Consider the following 14,150-nt stretch of genomic DNA (forward strand, 5'->3'; position numbering starts at 1 on the left):
CTTGCCCAGCCCTCCAGCCCAGTTCCACGCTCTCAACCTCCAGGACGGCACATTTCAGCCCAGTTCCACACTCTCAACCTCCAGGACGGCACATTTCAGCCACGCTCCTTAAGAAGGCACATCCCAAGCAGCACTGCTTTTTCTACAGGCGCTGGAAAATTTGTGAGACTCGGCTCCATGCAGAGCCGAGGCTGCAAGGATGTGGCATGGCTACTGCTGGGATGGCCCCTTGCGCAGCGTTTGCCAGAGCGCTGCCACGAGCCCAGGTCCTGGCTGCAGTGACCAGCTCGACAGACAGCTTGGAGACCCGCCGGACTGCCAGAGCAACGCTCACACCTCACCTCCCCTCCTTCATCAGCAATTCCTGCCGTGGCTTTGCCGGCAGGCACGGTCCCACTGGGCGAGAGATGTATTGCCACAGACTGGGATGGGGACGGTACCCAGAGAGGGATGCTGCCTGCAGGGTCAGTGGCACTGGGTGTAGAGGTACTGCTGCAGCCTGCTCCTCCTCTCTCGGAGCCTCTGAGCTCGGCTGCATCTGGCAGACCCAATCTGGCATTTTCTATTTTGGGCAGCGCAGGCTGGGTGGAGGTGGGGAATAGCGCGGGGAGCACAGCACACGCACAGAGCGAAGAAATTCGGGGCAGCTGCCATCTGCAGAAATTGCAGGTCCCCCTGCAAAGCCATTTCCATGTTCATTGCAATTAGCACACTACTCAGGTCCCCTGCCTTCCTCAGGACGTAAGCCACCGACAGATGTACAAACCCCACAAACACACTGGCTTGTGGTGGATTTCTCAGACTTGGTCTACACAGTCCTGCTGCTGATTTCTGACTACACCCTGTTGCTGGAGCTTTAAAGTGCTCCCGTGTGCCAAGAGAGCAGCTCAAGAAAGAGGCAGGCTGCTCCTACCGTGCACCTTGGTGGCTTTCCATATGTCCCCATCAACTACAAGATCTCCTCGTGCTCCAGCTCATCCATGGGAGAGCTGGGCCATGGCAGGACGGGCTGGCTTCCTCTGTCCATCATCCCTCTCCAAGGGGAGCATCACCACAGGCTGCTGGCTGCCATCGCCTTGCTTTGAGGGTGGTGGCAGTGGGATGTGGAGATTTTGCTGGCTGGCACATGCCCTGGACTCCCCACCCAGGCTGCTGGGGTGGCTTTGGCAGGCTGATAGGTGGTTATTTTCATGCTGGGTCTCACACACAGTTATTTTGTGCTTTCAAAAGGAAAAATACTTGTGCTAGACCAGAGTGAGGAACAGGAGAGGATGAGGAGTGCCCACAGCTGACTTACCACCTTGGCAGGTGGCTCCCTGCTTGCTCTGGCCAACTTGGGGGAAGCATCTGGAGCCTGGGCTCCCTCCCTCCTCCAGCAATAGCATGAATACAAGGAAAGGCTGCTGCCAGGGGAGATCACCATGTCCATCTGAGCCCCTGTAGCACTGCTCGAAGTACCTGTGCTCTGCTGGGAATAAGGGGAATAAAGGGATGCGCTTGAATGTGTTTGGCTACTGCACCACTGGAAAGCCACAGCTGAATCCAAACTGCCAGGGAGAGCAGATCAAGGGGGGTTGGGAACGGGCAGCAAAGCATCTTCTGAAGGAGCTGGAAGCACCTTTAGATGCAGAGGCTTGAAATGCTCCAGAGAGCTGACCACGCGTGGGGTTTACACCACCTAGGCTGAGCAAATCCTTGATGCTGGGTGGCAGGGGATGACAGCCACCTCCACTTTTCTGGAGCTTTGCTGGCAGTGAGCTCCTGGGCTGGGGGAACGGACCTCTAAGCGGTGGTAACGATGCTGCCTGATTCACCCAGATAGCAGGCATGGGCTGTCCTGGTCAAGCAAACTCACTCCTTTTGTCCTCTCCGAGCCACGCTATCATCCCTGCCAGCCACTGAGCAGCTGCACTAGCCTCTGTGCTCAGGCTGGAGACCATAACCCCCTGCCCATTAGCTCCAGTGATGCAGGGACATCACCCAGGGTCCCCACCACCCTGCTTTGTGAGCCCCAAGCAGTCAGCTCCGGTGACAGGAGAAGCAGTCCAGCATCCCGGCAGAAGGGAGGGGAGCTGCCAGCGGTACCTGCGGCCACTGGGGAGGAAGAGAGGGAGAGGACATGAAGGCTCACCTGGAAAAACATGTATTTCCCATGTGGTACAGTGCAAAAATGTATCGTATGGTGCTTTAGCTGCTTGGGGACATGGTATATCATGATCCCCTCATTTGCAATACAGGAAAAACCTGTACCATAAGGAAATTAACAGATGGAAAATACATTTGTTTCCCTGTTTGAGAGGTAGGAGAGAAAAGTAAAGCCTGGAAGAAGAAGGCAGGTCTGGGCGTAGAGGGTCTTGGGGAAAGGTGTGGGACATAGACATGGCAGATCCATCCAGACAAGGGGAGAGTTTGTTGTCATAACTTTAAGTTAATCTTAGGGAAAATCAAAGCATTACGCAAGCCAAGTACCCTCCCTTTTACAAAAAGAAAGCTTAGAATCATTCACAAAGTGCAATGCTCATGGGGATCTTCTCTAAATAAAATAAAATATGATGATGGTGATGCTGCTGCTAATAATAACAATGATGATGATGATGAAGTTCTGTATACAACCCCCACCTTTCCTCCAAGCAGCCAAAAAGGTGTGGAAGGATGCAGAGGGAAGGATGGGGCTGGAGGCGGCGGGGCGACCCAGGAGAAGAACAGTCGGAGCCCATTGGTAGCAGAGCTGCACAGACATTTATTCAACACAAACAACGACAAACACAGCCGGCTCACAGAGCTTCCTGAGCTATCGTCCAAAGGTTTTGCTCATGGGGATTGTCAAAAGAGTGCTTGAAAAGGCCCCCGGGGTTGTGAATCCCATACAGCTGAATTCCTCCCACTTCGAGTTGCTCATTAGTTAAAAAAGAGGACCATTTGTGAGTGTGTGTCTGAGATTCCCTCCTTTTAGCACGGAAAATGGTTTGTCTGGACTCTGCCATGTTGCAAAGGGAGAAGGCTGCGGGCGAACCCGTGCGTGCACGTTAGCTTGGCTCCCGCATGTTCTGCTTCGCAAATAACATGGGGTGAAAATTAAGTCCAACCCGGAGGGCAGCGATGCAAGGTCGCAAAGGTGAGCCAGGACAAGCAAAGTGAACAAAGAGGGAGCACCAAAGGAAGAAGAGTGAGAAAAGTAAGTACTCTGAAGCACGCACAGCTCTGGGTGGCGTCACACGTCCATAGGCTACAGCAAGTACTGCCAACGTCAATTCAAACGTGTAAGTAGCTATGCTAGACTGACACTAGAGACCCCATCATCTTCTGAAGTCTCGCCAGTGGAAAAAAAAAAACAACCCCCCCTCCCTACCCCCCGAAAAGCAGATGAAGTAATTAACACCGTACGCTGCAAACAGGGACCATAACCAAAGAGTTTGGGAGCAGCCTCAGGAGCACAGTAAGGAGCTCGTAAAGAAACATTCCAGTGTGTGTATACGCGTGATTATTTTTATATATATATATATTCGTTAGTAAAGAAAAGAGTATCTGTGGAGGCAAAGGGAAGACGGTAAATGTACAGGCAGTACAGGCTGGGTGGAGTGCCGGTGGCTGGAGAGGGTCGGGTGGTGCGGAGTGGAGGATGGTGGGTGGAAATTAGAGTGCGCCCATTCCAGTGACCTCAGACGTCAGCCTAGAATAGACAGGGGCAGAGAGAGGGGAGGGGGGGGAGACAAAAACAAGCGCTTAATAACTGGAGCAGAAAAGAAAACGAAGACCCTGCAGGGCAGCGCTCCTCCTCTTGCCTATGCCCTGCTCAGACCAAGGGCAGAGCCACCCGGCGTGGCTTGAGCACAGGGGGCTTGGGGATCCTCATGGAGGGCATGGGGAGCTGGAGCACAGAGCCAGCTCAAGGGGCGGCTGCCTTCCCCTCTCCTTGCTGCTGCCGGATAATGCCCGGCCCTGGCACCGCGTTGTGGCAGAGGTGCCACCCACCAGGTGTGCTGGCAGGAGGCACCTCAGCACACGGCTTCACTTCCACGAGCATCCCTTCCATGGAGGACAGGCAGATGTCCCAGCTCCCCCGGCTTCTTTGTTTTGCTCTGCTTTTCGAAACCATGGGAGAGGCTGAGCTGTGCCCTGCCTCTGCCACGGCGCAGGGTGCAGCTCAGCCAGCCCTTCCCGGTAACGAAGAGCCGCTCGTTTTTCTTTTCTTTCTCTCTGTTGTCTCAAGAGGTGGAAGGGATTGGCAAGGAGCTGCAGGGAAAGCCACTTGGCCGTGCCCGCAGGCGCAGGGCTGGCCCGGTCCCTCTCCTGAGCGGCTGGAGAGGTGTGGGCAGAGGGGCGGTGGGGCAGGAGGGGATGGTGGAGGTCTGTTGCAGGTCGGGGCTGAGGGGGGTTGGGTGGAAGGAGGAGAAAGCACATACAGACCTCACCGGTGCTCCCAGCCCACACACCAACACACGTCAGAGTCACCACCAGCCCCCCCCGGGCCCCACTGGCAGTTGTTGGTGCGACACACGCTCTGCCCGCCGGGGAGGCCATGGGTGGACGGAAGGCCCCAGCTCCCACAGGTGGTCACGAAGCCGGCAAAAGGCCCTCTCCCCCAACTCAAGCTCCCCGTCCACGAGTCCACAGGCGCAGGCAAACGGATCTGTGTGAGCACCCCACATGTGGAGCTGGTCCCCAGCCCCTCTCCAGCGACACCTCCCCTCGCAGTCCTACGCCAGACCCCCGCTCACCCGCGGCACAGGCAGCGTCGCCCCCCCGGCAGAGGTGCTTGGCCCCTGCAAAGTCCTCCTGCGCCAACCTTTCTAGCATGAAAAGGAAGCAATCGTCAGGCCATTCCCATGTCTTGCGTTTATTGGACTGGTTATTTTCACTGGATGGAGGAAAGCCTTTGGGAGGCCTGGAAGCACATGGAAGAGGCTCTGAGGTGGCAGTAAGCGGTGCTGGGATCCCAGTGAGCAGGTCCCAAGTGATGCCTTCCCACCACCGGCTCAGCTGCGTCCCTGTCCCCGTCCCCTGCCTCGTCCACAGGGAAAGACGGTGGCGATTTTGCCCACCCACAAGCAAAATCCTTGGTGGGCAGGCGACTGGCACAACCTGCGACCACTCCGCCGGCAGCGAAGCAGCTCCCAGTTCCCAGCCAAAGTGCCAGCTGGGGGGAGAGGTCCCGTTGGTGACATCTGGTCCCCGCTCAGAGGTCTCAGCAAGCCACCATCCGTCCCAGACAGCCTCAGGAAAGCCCTCCTGGCCCGCAGTGCTGGGAGCGAGTGCTGCTCCCACCAGGCCAGCAGGACGGGTTTGGTTGTGGTGGGAGGCAGCAGAGGTCGGTGGGGGGGTCTCACCTGGCGTTGATGAGGTACTGAGCGAGGCTGATGTTTGCAGGGGTTCCTGTGATGGTAATTTGGCGCTCTGATGACCCTTCCGTGGCGCTGGCAATTTTGATCTGCGCTCCTGACATCTGCCGAATTTCATTGATTTTGGTCCCTTGGCGTCCAATTATGCAGCCTATTAGCTAGAAAAAAAGCACGGAGGGAACGTCTGAGAAGTGACAGCTCTGGCAGTCACTGGCAGGACGTGAGCACAACTGCACGGCTCCGGCTAGAAGCCTTCCTCCCTCTGCCCTGGGGCACGAGTGACCTTAATGCTCATGAAAACATGAGAGGGACAGCCCAGGGGTGAATCCCACCTGCACGCGAGCACGGTCCTCCCAGGACACGTCCAGCAGCCTGCCCGGCCCCGCTCCTTGGGGGGCAAATTTCAACTATCTGCACATGATGCCCAGCATCTCAGAGGGCTTCAAGAAGGGCGAGGTGTTATACTGGGCTCATTTCAGTAATAATAATAATAATATCATGGTCTAATAATTTGTCAATGTTTTACAAGGACGTGAATAAGTCACGTTTCAGACTGTGCTCTGCACTTATCCCATCGCCAATCACAGCAAACCTGAAGGTGATGACACAGGATGTGTTACCAGAAGAAAACAAGCCCGCCACCTTTCCCAGGGACAGCCCAACTCCAGGAGCCCCCTCATCAGCTGGTGCAGCCACACACCGTTGATGGTTTCACATTGCTCACCCCATCCCACACTTCTTCTACCCTGCTGGGACACCCTCACTGCCTCTGTTACCCACTTAGCTCTTTCGGTGCAATGTAAGGACTTGCTGGCATACACATCATTGACAGGAGAGCACCACATGGCTGTGACACCAGCAGAAGAGGAAAATCCTACTTAAAAAAAATGTCTTTCACACTCTTGTGAAAAAATTAGAGCCAGCTGTAGGCTTGAATTTCCGCAACGATCCTCAATGGCTTTAATTTCCTCAGTGGTCTTCATCTTTGCTCTTGCTCATTTGTGCATCGAACTATGGTTCCCTCAAACCCATATACCGAGATGTCCAGCTTTACCAACCGAGGCCTGAGGTGTTTCTGCATGCCTTTCTTGATCATCAGCATTTAAGCTCCTTTCCAGAGTTGCACCTGGTAGTTTTATACGTGGAACATTCATCTTGGCAGCTGTAGAAGTGAAGACTAGAAGTAGAGACAACTGCTCTTCCAAATGTTCACTGGTCCTGTTGTCAGACCATGGGGTTTCTCCAATATGGGCCTGAATATACACCCCACTGCAGCACTGGAAGGGTATCAACTATGTCAGGGGCTGCAGTAGGATGTTCAGCCCAACAGCCACCTGTCCTGGTCTTGAAGGCGCAGAAATAACTAGGAGATGCTTCAGCAAATGAAAATCCCTTACAGCCAGGAAACTGCTGGAGAGATCCAAGGAGCCAGAGCTATTTGGAGAGATGTTCAGCAACATCCAAGCATCTCTGCACAGCAGAGGAGCAACAAGATGGATATCGTCAAATTTCCTTGAACTGCAGTGCAACTGCAAGCTGATCTACATCACGAAAACACATCTGTAGACCCTTTGCTTTAAGAAACCCAAACCTGACCTCCAAAACTTCCAGGGAAGGTGGCAGCGAGTGTTTAAGAGCCTTCAAAATAATAGGAAGCAGAGCTAAGGAGGCATTTTTCAGCAGGCAGATAGATGCAGGTGATGACATTTAATGCTCCACAAGTCTGATGAGAGCTGGGCTTTTAGTGAGAGAATGCTCTGAGTGCTCCCAGGTCCCGTGGCAGGTCCCTCAACATGTTTGAGGGGAGGAAAGGCTCCTTTGCAAGGGGTCACTTGGTATTCCTGAAGATGCTCTCATTGCTGCCAGGGCCATGGTCCCCCAAACTTGACAGACGTGGCTGTTGCAACCTCAGGAGCACTTGCAGAGCTCCCCACAGCCCCATCCTGGAGGGGGCTCCTTGCTGGATGGACAGAAGAAGACCCATGATCACCATCTCCCATGGGCTCCTCTGCAGAGCCCTCCCGTGGTGGTTGGTCCCAGGGTGAAGCATCTCCAAGGGTTTCAGCCGGCAGATGATCAGAAACAGTTTCACTGCTGTGTCTCTTGGGTGGAAGGAGGCCTGGGTTTGCATCCTGGAGGAGCGGAGGTGCCCAGGAGCTGCAGCCAGGCTTGCTGCTTCTCCCTTGCGCTGCCGCGTGTTAGTGAACAGCAGGAAGAAGTGGCAACGGCTGCCAGACCCAGTCCAGAAATTCCTGATGAGGATGGGCTGAAGGTGGTTGTAGGTGATGGCGACAGGGACAGAGACTGGAAGTCATGCGACCACTGGCCCCGATCATGATTTGAGTGCAGGCTAGTTATCAACCCATGGAACTGGTAGGCCAGTCCAGAAGCAAGTGAGACCCTTAGATCCAGGTGCCGGCTGTGTTGGGCTCTCCATCCCTCCTCCTCCCACATGATCATCCCCAAGCACCCTGCGTACACCACTCAGTGCCCAGCGTGACTCCAGCCTCCTCCCAGCAAACATCCCAGTCCAACATCCACTTTACCACAATGCCTCCATCTGTAAGACCCAAGAGCTGCCTGCCACCAGTACTAAGAGGAGACGCAGCATCCTTCAGACACTTCTGTGGCACTTTGTGGCACCAGAAACACTATTTACTTACCTCCTCTTCAACATTCCCCCCCCACACTCCTCCCAGTAACTACACTTGAGCTGGAACATCATCACAGTCCTGCCAGTGCTAGGCTGAGGAATTATAGTTTGATCAGGGCTGGCTCAGGACCTCTCTCCCCTTCCCAGTGCTGTCAACTGGGCATGTTTCATGAGCACTGAGTTCACTTGGAAAGGAAAAGGAGCATTAAGGAAGATTGTACCTAAGAAAGCTACTGACGGGGTAAAGTCCAAGGGGTGCTTTATGCTGCAGGCTGATCTCCAGCAGACTGCACATGGCATGAGTGAATCTGGTGAAGGGGCATCTCTAGACATATTTAACAAAGTCATATGCCTGCAGCTTGTACATATATATATATACACACACGCAGAGATACATATATATATATATGTGTATACACACATACACACACCAAGGAAGAACTTGGATTTACTTACATCATTGGGAATGGTGAGTTCATGAGTACTGGCCGGGGGACTGGCATCCAAACCTGGGCATATGCAAGGGAAAATGGTTATAGCTTGAAGAGGCAGCGTGGTGGAGCTCCGCTGCTTTCCTGCAACAGTCAACACTGCAAAGGCTGTGTCCTGCTCCGGGGTGAGGAGGGGAAGGGGATCACACACTCTGGTACAAGGAGGAGGATAGATGGTTGCTACCTGACTCTGCTGCAGCTGGGTGCCAACTTCTCCTACGTCACTCGAGCTGGCCTGGCAGGTGCTGCCCCACGAATGCCTCCCTTTCCACCCTCCATCCTTCCACTGGGAACGGCTTCAGAGCAGGGCACATGACAGCACAAGGCTGCAGCATCGCCGGGGACCATCTGAGAGAGGTGGGAAGAGCACCTTCCCTCCTCCAGCCAAACCCTGGGGGCAGACAGCCCGCCGGCGGGGGCTGCCCACGCACCCTCCAGCCCTCTCTCGGTTATGACAGCAGCTTGGTGCCCCAAAAACCGGTTTCCTCAGGGAATCCGGCGGCGCCAGCACAGGGCAGCCTGCAAAGTACTTCGCAAGTCAAAACCCCACAGACTTCCATGCTAAATGTAAGCCAGACCACTAAAAAAAAAGATGCTAACTGGGCCCAGGACTGATGGTCCCTTTTACTCCCAAGGGAAAACACAGCAAACAGGATGGAGATTTAGAGTCTGCTTCCCTACAAAATTACATGGCAAGGAGTGAAGGCAACACTACGCTTCTCCCCAGCCTCTCCTGCACCAGGAAGGGCACTCTCCTCCAGGGTGGGAAAGGCTGGAGCCAGCAGGCTACCCTGTGTGTGCAGCTCCAGAGGTAAGAGGACACCATGCCCTAACTCTCCTAGGCCAGGTTTAAGCCTGCCTCTCCCGCAGGTCTCCATATTAAATCACCTCAATCCTAAAGCAGGGATGTCCTATTGCAAACCTGCGAGACAGACGTCTTGCAGATGTCTGCAGTCTGGTGGCTAGTGGGAATTTGCAGTCATTGCAAAAAAAACCCTTATCCATATGATATGAACTACCGAGGAAGGCTTTTTAGACCAGCATGTGCGAGAGTCCAAGACACTTGTGCAGAATGAAGGGGTGCAGAGAAAAAGAAGTACAAGGACACTGGAAGTGCTGGGCTGCTGCAGCAGCAGCACCAAATTCCTAATCACCCAAACCAGCAGGGCTTCCTCACGCTGCATGCCACTATGCCACTGCCTCGACCATGCCGAGCAATGCAAATCAGCCATGGCCGAGTTCTTCTGGCCTGCATTTCCATCCAGAACCCTCTGCAGCACGCAAGAGGACCTCACATCCTGATTTTGCCAGCAACAGCCACGTAGGTTTTAAAACCCAGCAGATCTGAACTGATGTCTGTCGGTACCAGCACCGCCAAAGCAAGGTTTCTAAAATGCTTAAGGGAAGCTTTATGTTGCAATCCCATCTCAGCATCACCACTAGAAAGGAGAATATCGGGTATCTCCAACGTGCTCTTGCATGATTCCTGTGCTTTCCCAAATGCACCTCCCAGCTGCACCTCCCTTGCAGAGACAGAACACCTGGGTCCATCATGCAAGCATCTGCTTTCAGGAGGTCTCTTTACTGCATTTTTCACTTGGGAGCACACAGAGGAGGGGAAATGCAGCAGCTGGGGATGCAAATCTTCTACTCAGCAGCCCTACACCCTCTGTCACCTCTGATGGGTGCACTAATGCCAAAAGCCTGCACAAAACAGCTCCTGTCCAAGTTTTATACAGGGGGCAATGCTTAATGCTGACCGTACAGCACACTGCACTGGAAGAGATGTCTCACCATCCTGCTGAGCCTTCTAGAAGTCTAGGGACAGACCGACTGCACCTAATACAAAGACATGTCCTCTAGGGTGTGGGTGTCCCTGCCTCTCTGCTGCCAAAAGCTGTGGCACCGCATCACCCCCTGCATCATGACGGCTGCACAGGAATGTCCACAACCTTCTCCATTACATGGAGATCATTTATTTCAGCAAACAAGATCGTCCCCCTCTGATACGCACATGCAGTCCTCATGGCTGTAATGGAAGGAATCCATGTGCTTGGCCAGGGCGGGAATTAGTGCCATGGGTGTCTGCAAAGGGCAAAACAGGGCATGCAGAAAACAAGGCTGTTCAGGTCGGCATCATTAAATTTACTTTTGCTATAGTCTTGTGGGGTATATTCACTTGGGCTACACTGGCTTTCATAGCGAGGCGATGTCTCCAGGCTCTTTTGAGGCGTGCAATGTGATGCACCCTGGCAGAGCACGCGTGTGCCCAGGGGAGGTCTGGCTCGCATCACCTGCGAGCCACCAGGTCTCAAGATAACCTCTCTAAGCAACACTGGTTTATAAAATACAAGCATGTTTGGCACATGTGGATGAACGTGTGGGATATTTGACATCAAAATTTTGCCAAGATTATGGCCATGCTTTGGCTCCTTGGGGTCCTGTTCCACTAAATACGCGGCTTACCCTGAATGGCTTAGAGATGGCTAAAACTGTGTCTTGTTTCTGTTCCCACAGGCATTTTTCTCCTGTTTCTGAGCAAAGTTTATGCAAAATTAAATGAAAGAATAAGGGTGATGACTCTGACGTCTTTCCATTACACAGATCGCAGTTATATATAAACATCAAAAAACTAGGCAATAAACTCCTGGCACTTTTCTTCTGCAATACTGTACAAAGGAGAATGGTAGGCACAGTGCTGCCTGGTCTCTCCGTGCCCACCAGGAAAACCTGCCACCTTCTCCAGAAATACCACAGTTTATCTAGGAGCACAACAATGGCACAGTCCTATTTAAGAAATATATTTCAACAGAAGCCTGCTTATTTCCCTGTAGCTTTGTGTTTTACCTGATGATTGGCCCATCAGATTTTGAGCTTCTTCGGAGGAATGTAAGGGCAGCTTTTCTCCTGAAGAGCAAAGAAGAAACAGGTTTAATGCTTCTGCCTTCGAGGAGATAAGCAATGTCACTTCATCTAGGAAGCTCAAAATATGATGAACATACTGTCAGAAAAGGCATTTCCAACCGGCACTTCCACCACCGAGTAAACAATACGATACTTTAAGTATCTCCATCCCCTGTCCTCTATCTGCTTCCCAGGTCACCGTGAAAACGCCAGCCTTTGGGACGAGGCTGCAGAGCCACACCACGTCTGGCTGTCCTCCCATCCATGCCACTGCAGCTCCTTCCCATCGCTCTCCCCACCACGGGGTCGCATCCTGCCCAGCAGATATCTGGGCAGCATCCCCTGCTGTCACCAAGCTGTTCCCCCTGGGAAAGCATTGGATGTCCCACCAAGGTCCAGAACAGTGCACAGTAGGGGATGCTACCTCCTCTGGGCAGGGGAGGATGGGACTGGTGCTCATCACTTATGGTGGGAAAGCCAGCAAAGCTGGGAGCAAGGTAAGCGTGGCTTGGCAAGAGCAGTCCAGGCGTGCATGGTTAACAGCTGAGAGGTGGCCTGTGAGGACCACAATCCCCAAACGTCTGTCCTGTCTCCCCGTTAGCCTTTCCCCGTGGAAGTTGCAACCTCAGTTTCGCTTGCCCTGCTTGCTTCCATTAAATAGCATGAGGTTTAGAAAGAGAGAGAAACTCTACAGGTAAGAAGAAGGATATCTAGAAAGGGCGTGTGGGTACGTACCAGGGAAAGCGGGGGTGGTCTGTCCAAGGGGAGTAAAGGGGGTTTGCTGCATAGCCAACTGGTGGAGCTTGGTCAACTGCTGAGGGGTAGGAGGGACATTAGAGCTAAGAAGGTTATTGTCATAGAGCACAACAAGTCACACTGAAAATCAAGAACAAAATTATAACGGAAGGAAAAAAAAAAAGAAAACAAACCAAAAAAAAAAAAAATTCAAACCAGGAAGCCATGGTGAGACATGGCAAAGACATTAGCAGAAGGACTTGGCCTGGGTAAAATGCAATAAAGCCCAAATCTTTTGCAGAAGTGCTTGGTCAGGGTCTGAAGTACAATACCAGCAAAAAAAAAGCCCATTCTTAGTTTCTGCCCCTCGTCCAACGGTTCAGGTCCCCCACCGGGCCCGAGCAGCCTCCTCAGCCCATGGCCGGCTGCGGCCCACGGCGCCTCCAGCCCCTGCCTTCCCCTCCAGAGCCTGCTGCTCCCTCCATGGTGGCTTTAGAGCGGAGGAGCCATCTCAAAGGCACTGCCAGGCTGGTGGCCATCACGTGCCAGCAGCCAGAAGACCCTCTTTGTGTTGCCGGAGCTGCACCATGACCCCCTGCTCCTGCGGCAGACCCTCTTGTGGTGTGCCACTGGTGGGAAACGCCTCTGGGAGATGGATAAACTGCAGCTCTTAACATCAGCTTGTTATGAGCTCAAGCCCCTTAGAAGTACAGGGAAATCTGGGCTTTAGCCATGACCAGTAGGTATTTCAGATCCTTGTATCCCTTCTTGGTACCGGGTGGGTTTTCACGCCCTGTCAGGAAGCAGTTGCATGGAGAGGAGTTTGTTTGGAATACATTTTGTGCTCTGTTTTCCTGCTCCAAAGTAAAAAAAAAAAACCAAAACAAAACCAACCACAAAACCACAATAAACCAAACCAAACCAAACAGGGCTGAAGTCTAGCAGCGAGCAGGAGGGAGGGTCTTTATCACCTCCCACTCACCAACCTCACCGGTGCTCAGGGGGTTGCCAGGATCCCCCAAACACACCTCTCTGGATGCACCCAGCCCGTCCCCAGGGAGGGAGAGGCAGGAGTTACTATTTTCACATTTTGGGGGAAACAATACTCAAAAACCTCCTTGCTCCTGCAGCGTGGCTGGGGAGGGGACACAGGGAGGTCTGGCTGGCAGCAGCGAGGGGGAAGCGCCGGAGAGAGAGGACTCAGGGGGACTGAGCACACCGGGGGGGAGACCGGAGGGAGGCAGAGGGGAGGGAAAATGCCTGCAAGCCCCCAGAGAGGTACCTGAGGGAACCCTGCCCTGGCAGAGCTGTGAGGACTTTCAGCCTCCACCAGCTTGGGGGAGAGGTCTCAGCACCACAAGCACATCGTTCCCTGTGCAGCGTGGAAAACGAGGTGAAGGTGTGCTACAAAAAGGTCCTGCTGGGATAGGACCAGGCATGCCACTGCTCCCGCAGCTAGCAGGGACATCAGCATCCACTGATGCTTCCTAATTTAGGAACTTTCCGGTTTTCTTACCAAATTAAACCCAAGGCCTGGGTTTGCGCCCAGGAGCACCCTGGTTTTGGAGCTCCTCGTTACACCCTGGCCGGGCTCCAGATGAAGCCTCCTGCCCCTTTGCACACACCGCCAAGAAGCACCAACCCTGTCCCAGGGGTCCCACTTTCACCCAAGGGGGCGAAAAATCCTTTCTAATTCTGGTCTAGCACGGTTTTTAAGACATAGCTTGGATAAGGGTATTTAGCAAAACACCCGTAATAACAGCAGCGAAAAAAGCCTGCAAGAGAAGAGGATGGCTACGCCGAGGCGTTGGAGCAAAAGCTGCCAGGTGAATGCTTGCAGTGCACAAAATGCCTCCTCTCCCGTTTCCTGGAAAGCCTTGAGACCGTGTCTGCAACCTCTGGTTCTCCCCACAGACCAGAGGGGAGGACAGGACAGGTCTGGGACCAACGTACAGCCACACCAAGCACCACCAGACCCCCGCAGCGATGCCCTTATCGGCTGCCAGCCAACAAGAGGCATACCCAGAA

General features: G+C 53.6%; 1 protein-coding gene across 5 annotated transcripts in view; it reads right to left on the bottom strand.

Annotated features, from left to right (window-relative positions):
* The window catches only part of PCBP3 (poly(rC) binding protein 3), a 57,784-nt gene that overhangs the window by 6,817 nt on the left and 36,817 nt on the right, over window positions 1–14,150 (bottom strand). The window contains exons 11-15 of one of the 5 annotated variants that reach the window (XM_014949244.1): window positions 12,123–12,198; window positions 11,331–11,390; window positions 8,449–8,501; window positions 5,328–5,497; window positions 3,366–3,670 (exon numbers count right to left, since the gene is read on the bottom strand). In XM_014949244.1, coding sequence (XP_014804730.1) covers window positions 3,634–3,670; window positions 5,328–5,497; window positions 8,449–8,501; window positions 11,331–11,390; window positions 12,123–12,198 — 396 coding nt within the window. In that variant the 3' untranslated portion in view covers window positions 3,366–3,633. Of the gene's footprint in view, window positions 1–3,365; window positions 3,671–5,327; window positions 5,498–8,448; window positions 8,502–11,330; window positions 11,391–12,122; window positions 12,202–14,150 lie in introns of those variants that run through there. The other 4 variants (XM_014949243.1, XM_014949246.1, XM_014949247.1 and 1 more) reach the window with 4 other exon arrangements.

Source organism: Calidris pugnax, unplaced genomic scaffold (genome assembly GCF_001431845.1).
Source record: "Calidris pugnax isolate Ruff unplaced genomic scaffold, ASM143184v1 scaffold75, whole genome shotgun sequence".
Lineage (NCBI taxonomy): Eukaryota > Metazoa > Chordata > Aves > Charadriiformes > Scolopacidae > Calidris > Calidris pugnax.